At 47.5% G+C, this 15,227-nt stretch overlaps 1 protein-coding gene across 3 annotated transcripts in view; it reads right to left on the reverse strand.

Moving 5' to 3' along the window:
* Window positions 1–7,509: 7,509 nt before the first annotated feature.
* Window positions 7,510–15,227, reverse strand: part of iqsec1a (IQ motif and Sec7 domain ArfGEF 1a) — a 39,727-nt gene continuing 32,009 nt past the window's right edge. For 2 of the 3 annotated variants that reach the window (XM_079803124.1, XM_079803123.1), the window contains exon 13: window positions 7,510–7,720. In XM_079803124.1, coding sequence (XP_079659250.1) covers window positions 7,665–7,720 — 56 coding nt within the window. In that variant the 3' untranslated portion in view covers window positions 7,510–7,664. Of the gene's footprint in view, window positions 7,721–8,892; window positions 11,855–15,227 lie in introns of those variants that run through there. The other variant, XM_079803125.1, reaches the window with a different exon arrangement.

Genomic DNA, 15,227 nt, shown 5'->3' on the forward strand with positions numbered 1-15,227 from the left:
TGATAGTTTCCATTGACCAATGAGAGCTCTAGGAGTGTGGTGGGTCATGTGATCATCACAGGGGATAAGACTATCTGCCAAGAGCACATTAGAAATGCCCTGCGTGTTCATTTCTGTAGTTGAGATAAGTTAAAAAACATTGACAACTCAATAACTTACTAAAAAGTACATGATGAATAAGAAATGTTTAGCAATGCGTACATGCCACAAAAGCGGAAGTGACTCTCATTACATGACTGTCATTACATATCATACTCATTATTACTTAATAAAAAGCTAAAAACCCTCTTAAATGTAAATATATCAGTCATGTGAAAAAGCAAGGACACCCAATTGAATTCTATGCTTTTATGAATCAGGACATAATAAAAAACCATCTGGTCTTTGGCAGGTCTTAGGTAAATACAACCTCAACAAAATTGGGTAATGCAACAGGACAATGATCCCAAAGAAACACAGAATGGCTGAATGTAATTTGAAATTAGATTCAGGGGTTTGCAATGGCCCAGTTGAAGTCCAGACCTCATCCCAACAGGACCTTCAGAAAGCTGTGCATAAACAAATGCCCCAAATTCTTCCAGAACGATGCAAGATACTAACACTTTCACACAGAAAATGATTCCTTCAACTTATTGCTGCTAAAAGTGGCTCTATAAGCTACTGAATCATAGGGTGTAGGCTACTTAGTTTGTCACACATGGCTTCTCCCTTTTGGCTTTATGTTGGTTAAATAAATAATGACACAGTATGTGTCACAGTATGATAAATGTCACGTGTTGTTGTTCATCTGAGGTTGTATTTTAAGACCTGTAACGACCAGATGATTTTTGATTATGTTCTGATACATAAAACCATGGAATTCAATAGGGTGTCCAAACTTTTTCACATGACTTTGTATTGCAAATATCATTTGAATGTGATGAAGATAGACTACTGCAGGGTTTCCCAAACGAGGGCTTCGTGAGGAGCTGGCCAATTACTTTAAGTACAGAGAACCAAACTAAAAAGGCAAAATGTGGCAATATCTCACTATTTCACTTTTATTTAGTTCTTTGCTTTAGGGTACGTTCACACGGATCTGAGAAAATGACTAAAAGTGCTGTATTCCGCTCTCAGGCCATTAGATGGCGATGGCACTTTGTAAAGAAAATACGCACCTATAGACTGAACAATATTTTTAGTTTACACAAAAATATAATGGTATCATTTTCAGAAACTTGCACTTTGAAACCTGTTTTCAAAAGTTTACATTAAACACTGTTGTCATTTAAACGAATGGCCAAACGTTTTTAGTTGAAAACGATGTTGTGTAAAGGACCATTTAAGCCATTTGTTTCCAAGGTTAATCATTTTTTTATTAGGAATGAATTCAGGTTGATAGGGACACTTTTTCCAAGTCATCTCAATGGTAAAAAGTGATGTTAACAGTGATGTTATCATGTCATTTCAATGATCATAGAGTGACAATGCGGGCAGATCAGTAATTTAGTTGAGTGTCCCCAACTGAGCAAGCCAAGCCAAAGGCGACCAAAACAAGGCAAGGAACCAAAACGCCGGATCTGCTCATATTCTCACGCATGCGTCGTGGAGACACACACAGAAGACGAGAACAAGTTGGATAAAGGTGTTATTTAGATTTTTTTTTGCGCACAAAAACTATTGTCGTCGCATCGTAAAATGATTGTAGAGTCACTGTGGTGAGATGGACTTTGTAACGACGTTTTTAGTGCCTTTTATGGGTCTTGTGAGTGTAAATGTACTGAATGCCAATGGAGGCCTATCTGAAGCCTTTCTCAGCATCAGCTTTACACTAAAATATCTTCATTTGTGTCTGAAGATGAACGGAGGTCTGACGGGTGTCCAACGACATGAGGGTGAGGAATTAACTAACCCTTAAACAAAACAAACCAAACCAAACAGAGCATTAACATGAACACTTTTCATAGAGACTGAATACTGCAGACTGGGAACACCCCACCAGAGCTGCAGTTTTGTTGTAATAAAATTATTATTATAATTTAATAAGCACATTTGTGCATGAAATCTGCGTAAACGTTTTCATGAACAAATCATAATTCACCAAAAACAAACTAAAATTTATTCTAAATGTACACACAATTTAAACAGTTGAATCCACTGGTACGCAAAAAGCACTTTCTCTGTTAAGATGAAATATGTCTTCTCAATATGTTTACAAGACTGCACAGAGAAAGTGCTTTTTGTGTATGTGATACACTGATCAGGCATAACATTATGACTGGGTGAAGTGAATAACACTGATGATCTCTTCATCACGGCATCTGTTAGTGGGTGGGATATATTAGGCAGCAAGTGAACATTTTGTCCTTAAAGTTGATGCGTTAGAAGCAGGAAAAATGGGCAAGCGTAAGGATTTGAGCGAGTTTGACAAGGACCAAATTGTGATGGTTAGACGACTGGGTCAGAGCATCTCCAAAACTGCAGCTCTAGTGGGGTGTTCCTGGTCTGCAGTGGCCAGACTCTATCAAAAGTGGAGGACCAGTGGAGAACCGGCCACAGGGTCATGGAGGACCAGTGGAGAACCGGCCACAGGGTCATGGAGGACCAGTGGAGAACCGGCCACAGGGTCATGGAGGACCAGTGGAGAACCGGCCACAGGGTCATGGAGGACCAGTGGAGAACCGGCCACAGGGTCATGAAGGACCAGTGGAGAACCGGCCACAGGGTCATGAAGGACCAGTGGAGAACCGGCCACAGGGTCATGGAGGACCAGTGGAGAACCAGCCACAGGGTCATGGAGGACCAGTGGAGAACCGGCCACAGGGTCATGAAGGACCAGTGGAGAACCGGCCACAGGGTCATGGAGGACCAGTGGAGAACCGGCCACAGGGTCATGAAGGACCAGTGGAGAACCGGCCACAGGGTCATGGAGGACCAGTGGAGAACCGGCCACAGGGTCATGGAGGACCAGTGGAGAACCGGCCACAGGGTCATGGAGGACCAGTGGAGAACCGGCCACAGGGTCATGAAGGACCAGTGGAGAACCGGCCACAGGGTCATGAAGGACCAGTGGAGAACCGGCCACAGGGTCATGGAGGACCAGTGGAGAACCGGCCACAGGGTCATGGAGGACCAGTGGAGAACCGGCCACAGGGTCATGAAGGACCAGTGGAGAACCGGCCACAGGGTCATGGAGGACCAGTAGAGAACCGGCCACAGGGTCATGGAGGACCAGTGGAGAACCGGCCACAGGGTCATGGAGGACCAGTGGAGAACCGGCCACAGGGTCATGAAGGACCAGTGGAGAACCGGCCACAGGGTCATGGAGGACCAGTGGAGAACCGGCCACAGGGTCATGGAGGACCAGTGGAGAACCGGCCACAGGGTCATGAAGGACCAGTGGAGAACCGGCCACAGGGTCATGGAGGACCAGTGGAGAACCGGCCACAGGGTCATGGAGGACCAGTGGAGAACCGGCCACAGGGTCATGGAGGACCAGTGGAGAACCGGCCACAGGGTCATGGAGGACCAGTGGAGAACCGGCCACAGGGTCATGAAGGACCAGTGGAGAACCGGCCACAGGGTCATGAAGGACCAGTGGAGAACCGGCCACAGGGTCATGGAGGACCAGTGGAGAACCGGCCACAGGGTCATGGAGGACCAGTGGAGAACCGGCCACAGAGTCATGGAGGACCAGTGGAGAACCGGCGACAGGGTCATGAAGGACCAGTGGAGAACCGGCCACAGGGTCATGAAGGACCAGTGGAGAACCGGCCACAGGGTCATGAAGGACCAGTGGAGAACCGGCGACAGGGTCATGAAGGACCAGTGGAGAACCGGCCACAGAGTCATGGAGGACCAGTGGAGAACCGGCGACAGGGTCATGAAGGACCAGTGGAGAACCGGCCACAGGGTCATGGAGGACCAGTGGAGAACCGGCCACAGGGTCATGAAGGACCAGTGGAGAACCGGCCACAGGGTCATGAAGGACCAGTGGAGAACCGGCCACAGGGTCATGAAGGACCAGTGGAGAACCGGCCACAGGGTCATGAAGGACCAGTGGAGAACCGGCCACAGGGTCATGGAGGACCAGTGGAGAACCGGCCACAGGGTCATGGAGGACCAGTGGAGAACCGGCCACAGGGTCATGGAGGACCAGTGGAGAACCGGCCACAGGGTCATGAAGGACCAGTGGAGAACCGGCCACAGGGTCATGGAGGACCAGTGGAGAACCGGCCACAGGGTCATGAAGGACCAGTGGAGAACCGGCCACAGGGTCATGGAGGACCAGTGGAGAACCGGCCACAGGGTCATGAAGGACCAGTGGAGAACCGGCCACAGGGTCATGGAGGACCAGTGGAGAACCGGCCACAGGGTCATGGAGGACCAGTGGAGAACCGGCCACAGGGTCATGGAGGACCAGTGGAGAACCGGCCACAGGGTCATGGAGGACCAGTGGAGAACCGGCCACAGGGTCATGAAGGACCAGTGGAGAACCGGCCACAGGGTCATGAAGGACCAGTGGAGAACCGGCCACAGGGTCATGGAGGACCAGTGGAGAACCGGCCACAGGGTCATGGAGGACCAGTGGAGAACCGGCCACAGAGTCATGGAGGACCAGTGGAGAACCGGCCACAGGGTCATGAAGGACCAGTGGAGAACCGGCCACAGGGTCATGGAGGACCAGTGGAGAACCGGCCACAGGGTCATGGAGGACCAGTGGAGAACCGGCCACAGGGTCATGGAGGACCAGTGGAGAACCGGCCACAGGGTCATGGAGGACCAGTGGAGAACCGGCCACAGGGTCATGAAGGACCAGTGGAGAACCGGCCACAGGGTCATGGAGGACCAGTGGAGAACCGGCCACAGGGTCATGGAGGACCAGTGGAGAACCGGCCACAGGGTCATGGAGGACCAGTGGAGAACCGGCCACAGAGTCATGGAGGACCAGTGGAGAACCGGCCACAGGGTCATGAAGGACCAGTGGAGAACCGGCCACAGGGTCATGGAGGACCAGTGGAGAACCGGCCACAGGGTCATGAAGGACCAGTGGAGAACCGGCCACAGGGTCATGGAGGACCAGTGGAGAACCGGCCACAGGGTCATGGAGGACCAGTGGAGAACCGGCCACAGGGTCATGGAGGACCAGTGGAGAACCGGCCACAGGGTCATGGAGGACCAGTGGAGAACCGGCCACAGGGTCATGAAGGACCAGTGGAGAACCGGCCACAGGGTCATGGAGGACCAGTGGAGAACCGGCCACAGGGTCATGAAGGACCAGTGGAGAACCGGCGACAGGGTCAAGAAGGACCTTTGGAGAACCGGCCACAGGGTCATGGAGGACCAGTGGAGAACCGGCCACAGGGTCATGGAGGACCAGTGGAGAACCGGCCACAGGGTCATGGAGGACCAGTGGAGAACCGGCCACAGGGTCATGGAGGACCAGTGGAGAACCGGCCACAGGGTCATGAAGGACCAGTGGAGAACCGGCCACAGGGTCATGAAGAACCAGTGGAGAACCGGCCACAGGGTCATGAAGAACCAGTGGAGAACCGGCCACAGGGTCATGGAGGACCAGTGGAGAACCGGCCACAGGGTCATGAAGAACCAGTGGAGAACCGGCCACAGGGTCATGGAGGACCAGTGGAGAACCGGCGACAGGGTCATGAAGGACCAGTGGAGAACCGGCCACAGGGTCATGAAGAACCAGTGGAGAACCGGCCACAGGGTCATGGAGGACCAGTGGAGAACCGGCCACAGGGTCATGAAGGACCAGTGGAGAACCGGCCACAGGGTCATGGAGGACCAGTGGAGAACCGGCCAAATGGTCATGAAGAACCAGTGGAGAACCGGCCACAGGGTCATGGAGGACCAGTGGAGAACCGGCCACAGGGTCATGGAGGACCAGTGGAGAACCGGCGACAGGGTCATGAAGGACCAGTGGAGAACCGGCCACAGGGTCATGAAGAACCAGTGGAGAATCGGCCACAGGGTCATGGAGGACCAGTGGAGAACCGGCGACAGGGTCATGAAGGACCAGTGGAGAACCGGCCACAGGGTCATGAAGAACCAGTGGAGAACCGGCCACAGGGTCATGAAGAACCAGTGGAGAACCGGCCACAGGGTCATGGAGGACCAGTGGAGAACCGGCGACAGGGTCATGAAGGACCAGTGGAGAACCGGCCACAGGGTCATGAAGGACCAGTGGAGAACCGGCCACAGGGTCATGAAGGACCAGTGGAGAACCGGCGACAGGGTCATGAAGGACCAGTGGAGAACCGGCCACAGGGTCATGAAGGACCAGTGGAGAACCGGCCACAGGGTCATGAAGGACCAGTGGAGAACCGGCCACAGGGTCATGAAGGACCAGTGGAGAACCGGCCACAGGGTCATGGAGGACCAGTGGAGAACCGGCCACAGGGTCATGAAGGACTAGTGGAGAACCGGCCACAGGGTCATGAAGGACCAGTGGAGAACCGGCCACAGGGTCATGAAGGACCAGTGAAGAACCGGCCACAGGGTCATGGAGGACCAGTGGAGAACCGGCCACAGGGTCATGAAGGACCAGTGGAGAACCGGCCACAGGGTCATGGAGGACCAGTGGAGAACCGGCCACAGGGTCATGAAGAACCAGTGGAGAACCGGCCACAGGGTCATGGGCGGCTAAGGCTCATTGATGCCTGTGTGGTTCGATCAAACAGACGAGCTACTGGAGCTCAAATTGCTCAAGAAGTGAAAGCTGGTTCTGATTGAAAGGTGTCAGAATACACAGAGCATCTCAGTGTGTTGTGTATGGGGCGGCATATAACACACGGCACCAGGTGCACTATGGGAAGAAGGCGAGCCGACGGAGGCAGTGATGCTTTGGGCAATGTTCCGCTGGGAAACCTTGGGTCCTCCATCATGTGGATGTGACTTTGACATGTAACATGTCCAGCCTTTCATGGAGACGGTATTCCCTGGTGGCTGTGGCTCTTTCAGCAGATAATGCGCCGCCACAAAGCACAAATGCTTCAGGAATGGTTTTACGGAGCACAACAACGAGTTTGAGGTGTTGACTTGGCCTCCAAATTCCCCAGATCTCAATCCAATCGAGCATCTGTGGGATGAGCTGAACAAACAAGTCCGATCCATGGAGGATCCACCTCGCAACTTACAGGACTTAAAGGATCTGCTGCTAACATCTTGGCGCATGTGTTGTGAATTAAGAGATTTTTCAGTCACCATGAAATCAAAAATGAACAATTATTGATTAATATATATACACTTTTTTATAGCAGTCCGCAAGCGCTGAAGTATTCCAGCAGTGACTGATTCTATGAAACTGGTCCCACTTTATATTAGGTAATAAAATTAAATGATTTTATGTAATATAATTGTATGTGTCTGGATGTCTCAACAGTAGCATTTTTAGACATTGTTGTATGAAATGAAGTCATAGCTCATCAAATCGCACTATATGACAAAATAATCACGGAATAAGTCATGCCTATAGTCTATATATGAATAGTTTTAAAATAAAAACACAGCATCATATATTCATTTTATTTTATACTCTGAATGTCGTCACAGTTTGAGTTTTACATTGACTGTACACTGACATAGATAACCATTACATAAAAAAAAATATCTCAAATTACAAGCATTCTCTGTTCTACAACAACTAAATAAAACAATGCCCGTTTCTATAGCCGTTTGTGGGAGTGGTGGAGTTGGACAGTGTGATGATGATGATAGCAGCCTGTGAGGAGAGAAACATACACACACACACACACACACACACACACACAGACCGTGTGTTTGAGTGACGCACAGTAAAACAGACGAGACAGGATACTGTACACACTATATACACACTATTTAGCTCCTAATGTGGTCCCCTAATATATTCATTACTGCTCAAATGTGTCTTTACAAGCCCTCTCTACATGGGCTAAGAGTGGGGCGATGATCCGCACACGACACAGGATGACAGGATGCTCCGATGAAACATGAAAGGGGAGAGTAAAAATATACAGTATAATAAGAAAGTGAGATATAGAGTTCAGTGTTTGAACCTTCAGTGCACATTGTTGGGGTCTCGCCTGTCAATCAGATTATTATTAAGCTAACATCCTATGCAGGAAAAAAAAAATCTTTGGAAAGTAATATTATAAATACAAAAGCTCTTAAATTTCCTGTTAAAGTCAACATGAAACGACGTTCACAAACCCATTTTACTTCATTGTGAATGAAACAGATATTAAACATGAGTGTGTGTGTGTCACGCAAGTATTTGTTTAAAGGATCATGCCGACTTTTGGGGACTTTAGCTTATTCACCGTATCCCCCAGAGTTAGATAAGTCCATACATACCATTCCCATCTCCATGCCATAACTCTGTCTGACCCCCCCCTTTAACTTTTTATTTTCCGTCGGTCTTAGTACACAATGTAACTAAACATCACAACATGTAAATTGGAAAATGTTGGCGTTATTTTGTCACGTATTGAGCAGTAGGCTAGCTGGAGCCATCTACCTCCGGTCTTTGTGCTAAGCTAGGCTAGCTGGAGCCATCTACCTCCAGTCTTTGTGCTAAGCTAGGCTAGCTGGAGCCATCTACCTCCAGTCTTTGTGCTAAGCTAGGCTAGCTGGAGCCATCTACCTCCAGTCTTTGTGCTAAGCTAGGCTAGCTGGAGCCATCTACCTCCAGTCTTTGTGCTAAGCTAGGCTAGCGGTGTGTGCGTCAGACAGAGTTATGGCACGGAGCTGAGAATGGTATGGACTTATCTAACTCGAGGGGGTTAGGGTGAAGTCCCCAAAAAGTCGGCGTGTTCCTTTAAACTAGAAAGATTATGAAGACAAATATTTTTTTTCTTGAATGTGCACCAATAAACCGTGCACAATAAGCGCCTTTAGAAAGTCAAACGGGTGAGTTTCGGGTTCATGTTGACTTTATTACACCAGAATGAATATTGCACTCAAGATGTGTGATATGTTCAAATGAAAACATAATGCTTTGGTTCGGGGTCATGGAAACATGATTACAACATTTTGATACTGAAAAAAACTTGTTCTTCAGATTTCCAGCTTATATATCTGATCAGAAACAACAGCTTCATTTGAATTTCACAGACCACACGTTCATTTCTATAGATAAACATACAGACGCTTGCATAATATCGCAGAATATTCACCTGAAACAATCTCCTGGTTGTTTAAAAGTAAAAAAGAAGAGAAAAACAAAAGTACTTTTTACAAGATTGCACTTCATTGCCATGGTAACACTGGTTTATTTTCTATAATAAATAAACACCCAAGAACAACATCGATAACAAATCACAGTTAAAGCCTAGCCGATCACTTGGACGTTGCGTGGGATGGAAAACACTGGTCTAATGAGGATCTACACGCCACTATGCTGAATAATAGTGAAGATGCTTTAGCCATGACCACGTCTTCATGACCGACATATTGCACTTATGAAGAAACAAGACTGATCTTTAATAGACAGAAAAACAATCCAGTCACTGGCCCTCAGAAGTCCTGTGCGTAACTCCGAAGCAAAAGAAAATATGGGGGAAAATCGGAAAAAAAGTTTGTTTCAAAAAAATCTAGCTCCAGTTAAAGGCATGCAAACATATTTTCACATCTCCTCAAACCCCGTTACTGTAAATCTGTGAGATTGTTCATGTGAGCAGCTGAAAGTGCCACATCATACTGCATTTGTGCTTCAAAATCACCTTATATCGGCTCGCAATGGAAGGTTTCTAGTAGCATACTTCTTTAAATAGGACTCAAACTGACCAAGATATTGATCTTAAAAAGTTCTGAATACATTTTTTACAGTGTTCAATAGCATCGCTTTTTTGCTTACAATGGTTTCAGTTGCACTACTGTACTATAATACTACACACACACACACACACACACACACAGAGCTGACGGGTGCAATGGCCATTGGCACGTTCATTTATGATTGTTAGACAACATATAGAGCTGTCATCTACAACAAATATAGAACATCTACTCTGTCATTCTGCTAGTCTGAATGAATGTCCGTCTCAAAAACACAACGTCTGAAAACAGGCAGTTTCGTAGTTTGTGTTTATGTGCTCTGAATCGAACAGAACCCATCCAGATCATCAAGAATCCTGCAAAGAAAATATTCTGCATAAAGGCAACAAAGCCTATTTTAGGACCATTAAGATTGTTTGAAGATTCATATGCTAAGCACGATTTTGCACACTTTCTAAATTCTCAAAATAAATAACTTATATTAATAACTTGTGAATCCTATTCGAATTATATTATTTGAATTAAAACATATGTATAAAGCACGGCAATATTTGTTTCACGTATTTTTATGTATGCTTTCATTTAAAAAAAGATATTTTTACAATTATCTCATGAGAATCACTTTCGATGGCAATAAAAAAAATAAGGTAACACTTTATATCGATAGTTCATTTTAGACTTTCTATTAACTGTAAGTAACTTTACAACTACATGTCAACTTATTCTACTTACCCAAACCCTAACTAACACTAGTGAGAGTTAGTTGACATGTAGTTGCAGAGTTACTTATAGTGAGTTGAATGCCTAAAGTTCACCATTGAAATGAAGTGTTAATAATAATAACTTTAAAATGTGTCATGAAAATATGTCACAATACATTAGATCTTAATGGTCCTTGATTTTCTTTATGCAAAATATAATTTCTTAAAGGGTTAGTTCACCCAAAAATGTAAATTCTGTCATTAATTCCTCACCCTCATGTGGTTGGACACCCGTCAGACCTCCGTTCATCTTCAGACACAAATGAAGATATTTTAGTGTAAATCTGATGCTCTGAAAGGCCTCCATTGGCTCAATGCACGGTTCACTCTCAAGACCCTTAAAAGGCACTAAAGACGTCGTTACAAAGTCCATCTCACTACAGCGGCTCTACAATAACTTTATGAAGCGGCGAGAATAGTTTTTGTGCACAAAAAAACCCTAAATAACGACTTACATAGTGATGACGATTTCAAAACACGGCCTCATGAAGCTTCGAAGCGTTATGAATCAGTGAGTCGATTCAGCAGTTTGAATCGCCAAATTTCAGCAGTTTGGCGGTTTGACACGCGATCCGAATCATGAATCGACTCACTGATTCATAACGCTTCGAAGCTTCATGAGGCCGTGTTTTGAAATCGTCATCACTATATAAGTCGTTATTTAGGGTTTTTTTGCGCACAAAAACTATTGTCACCGATTCATAAAGTTATTGTAGAGCCACTGTAGTGAGATGGACTTTGTAACGACGTCTTTAGTGTCTTTTAAGGGTCTTGAGAGTGAACCGTGCATTGAGCCAATGGAGGCCTTTCAGAGCATCAGATTTACACTAAAATATCTTCATTTGTGTCTGAAGATGAACGGAGGTCTGACGGGTGTCCAACCACATGAGGGAGAGTAATTAATGACAGAATTTTCATTTTCGGGTGAACTAACCCTTTAATTATAATCTTGTGTCATTCCCCGTAGGCAGAATGCCACTAGTATGAGAGACAGAGGCTGCTTCCGCACTGCTGGGGTTTGGCTGGGTTGCGTGTCCGTGTAAAGTTAGGCTCATCCCAGCGTCTGTGTTTGCTGATCATGTGCTGAAGGTTAGGGCCTGTAAAAGCTGTCTGAAGAGATGTGTGCTAGCAGGTGGTGGAGACAGGGTGGAGGCTCCTGGGGGAAGTGACATTGCTGTGAGTGGTGTGCTGTGTGGTGCAAGTTGCACGGATATGAAGGTGGGGTGGGTAGGGAGAGGTGGAGGAGGTGGAGGTGGAGCGCCGTGTCTGACAGGAAACAGATGCTCCTGGGCGGAAGGTTCTCTCTGGCTCAGAGGAGGACTGCTAAAGGTGGAGCCCTGCGAGGAGAGAGACAAGGACCAAACATCAACAACAACAACATTAAAGACATTCAGCCTACAGTCAACTACACTATATTGCCGAATGTTTTGTGACGCCTGCCTTTACATGTATATGAAATTTAATGTCATCCCATTCTTAATCCGTAGGGTTTAATATGGAGTTGGCCCACCCTTTGCAGCTATAACCGCTTCAACTCTTCTGGGAAGGCTTTCCACAAGGTTTAGGAGTGTGTTTATGGGGATTCTTGACCATTCTTCTAGAAGTGCATTTGTGAGGTCCGGCACTGATGTTGGACGAGAAGGTCTGGCTCTCACATTGAGATGCAGGGCTCGATTGGCTGCTTTGGGATGTGTTTGATTGGGGTTGCAGCTGAACTCAATACCCCTGCCCCTATCTGAAAATGGAATAGGTATCCTTCAGATCAGGTTAATCAAATGCAAGTCCAGGATCGGCCGCAAACTGTTGTCTTTTTCTTGTGTATTTTTCTGAGGATCTGTGCCAATTGCTGTTGTGTTGACAAGGTCTTTACAGGGGCCTGTATATACAGGTGCTGGTCATATAATTAGAATATCATCAAAAAGTTAATTTATTTCACTAATTCCATTCAAAATGTGAAATGTGCATATTATATTCATTCATTACACACAGACAACTAAGGAAAATCACAAATTCAGTATCTCAGAAAATTAGAATATTGTGAAAAGGTTCAATATTGAAGACACTTGGTGCCACACTCTAATCAGCTAATGAACTCAAAACACCTGCAAAGGCCTTTAAATGGTCTCTCAGTCTAGTTCTGTAGGCGACACAATCATGGGGAAGAAGCTGACCTGACAGCTGTCCAGAAGACGACCATTGACACTTTGCACAAGGAGGGCAAGACACAAAAGGTCATTGCAAAAGAGGCTGGCTGTTCACAGAGCTCTGTGTCCAAGCACATTAATAGAGAGGCGAATGAAAGGAAAATATGTGGTAGAAAAAAGTGTACAAGCAATAGGGATAACCGCACCCTGGAGAGGATTGTGAAACAAAACCCATTCAAAAATGTAGGGGAGATTCACAAAGAGTGGACTGGAGCTGGAGTCAGTGCTTCAAGAACCACTACACACAGACGTATGCAAGAAATGGGTTTCAGCTGTCGCACTCCTTGTGTTAAGCCACTCTTGAACAACAGACAGCGTCAGAAGCGTCTCGCCTGGGCTACAGACAAAAAGGACTGGACTGCTGCTGAGTGGTCCAAAGTTATGTTCTCTGATGAAAGTAAATTTTGCATTTCCTTTGGAAACAGAAGAGAGGCACACAATCCACGTTGCTTGAGGTCCAGTGTAAAGTTTCCACAGTCAGTGATGGTTTGGGGTGCCATGTCATCTGCTGGTGTTGGTCCACTGTGTTTTCTGAGGTCCAGAGTAAAGTTTCCACAGTCAGTGATGGTTTGGGGTGCCATGTCATCTGCTGGTGTTGGTCCGCTGTGTTTTCTGAGGTCCAGAGTAAAGTTTCCACAGTCAGTGATGGTTTGGGGTGCCATGTCATCTGCTGGTGTTGGTCCGCTGTGTTTTCTGAGGTCCAGAGTAAAGTTTCCACAGTCAGTGATGGTTTGGGGTGCCATGTCATCTGCTGGTGTTGGTCCACTGTGTTTTCTGAGGTCCAGAGTAAAGTTTCCACAGTCAGTGATGGTTTGGGGTGCCATGTCATCTGCTGATGTTGGTCCACTGTGTTTTCTGAGGTCCAAGGTCAATGCAGCCGTATACCAGGAAGTTTTAGAGCACTTCATGCTTCCTGCTGCTGACCAACTTTATGGAGATGCAGATTTCATTTTCCTACAGGACTTGGCTCCTGCACACAGTGCCAAAGCAACCAGTACCTGGTTTAAGGACCATGGTATCCCTGTTCTTAATTGGCCAGCAAACTCGCCTGACCTTAACCCCATAGAAAATCCATGGGGTATTGTGAAGAGGAAGATGCGATATGCCAGACCCAACAATGCAGAAGAGCTGAAGGCCACTATCAGAGCAACCTGGGCTCTCATAATACCTGAGCAGAGCCACAGTCTGATCTCCTCATGCCTCAGTCTGATCTCCTCATGCCTCAGACTGATCTCCTCATGCCACAGACTGATCTCCTCAGGCCACAGACTGATCTCCTCAGGCCACAGACTGATCTCCTCATGCCTCAGACTGATCTCCTCAGGCCACAGACTGATCTCCTCAGGCCACAGACTGATCTCCTCATGCCACAGACTGATCTCCTCATGCCACAGACTGATCTCCTCAGGCCACAGACTGATCTCCTCATGCCACAGACTGATCTCCTCATGCCACAGACTGATCTCCTCATGCCTCAGACTGATCTCCTCAGGCCACAGACTGATCTCCTCAGGCCACAGACTGATCTCCTCATCTCCTCAGGCCACAGACTGATCTCCTCAGGCCACAGACTGATCTCCTCAGGCCACAGACTGATCTCCTCATGCCACAGACTGATCTCCTCAGGCCACAGACTGATCTCCTCATGCCACAGACTGATCTCCTCATGCCTCAGACTGATCTCCTCAGGCCACAGACTGATCTCCTCAGGCCACAGACTGATCTCCTCAGGCCACAGACTGATCTCCTCATGCCACAGACTGATCTCCTCAGGCCACAGACTGATCTCCTCATGCCACAGACTGATCTCCTCATGCCTCAGACTGATCTCCTCAGGCCACAGACTGATCTCCTCATGCCACAGACTGATCTCCTCAGGCCACAGACTGATCTCCTCATGCCTCAGACTGATCTCCTCAGGCCACAGACTGATCTCCTCAGGACACAGACTGATCTCCTCATGCCACAGACTGATCTCCTCAGGCCACAGACTGATCTCCTCAGGCCACAGACTGATCTCCTCAGGCCTCAGACTGATCTCCTCATGCCACAGACTGATCTCCTCAGGCCACAGACTGATCTCCTCATGCCACAGACTGATCTCCTCAGGCCACAGACTGATCTCCTCAGGCCACAGACTGATCTCCTCAGGCCACAGACTGATCTCCTCAGGCCACAGACTGATCTCCTCAGGCCTCAGACTGATCTCCTCATGCCACAGACTGATCTCCTCATGCCTCAGACTGATCTCCTCAGGCCACAGACTGATCTCCTCATGCCACAGACTGATCTCCTCAGGCCACAGACTGATCTCCTCAGGCCACAGGCTGATCTCCTCATGCCTCAGACTGATCTCCTCAGGCCACAGACTGATCTCCTCAGGCCACAGACTGATCTCCTCATGCCTCAGACTGATCTCCTCAGGCCACAGACTGATCTCCTCATGCCACAGACTGATCTCCTCATGCCACAGACTGATCTCCTCAGGCCCCAGACTGATCTCCTC

Source organism: Gobio gobio (assembly GCF_949357685.1).
Source record: "Gobio gobio genome assembly, chromosome: 21".
NCBI classification, from domain to species: domain Eukaryota; kingdom Metazoa; phylum Chordata; class Actinopteri; order Cypriniformes; family Gobionidae; genus Gobio; species Gobio gobio.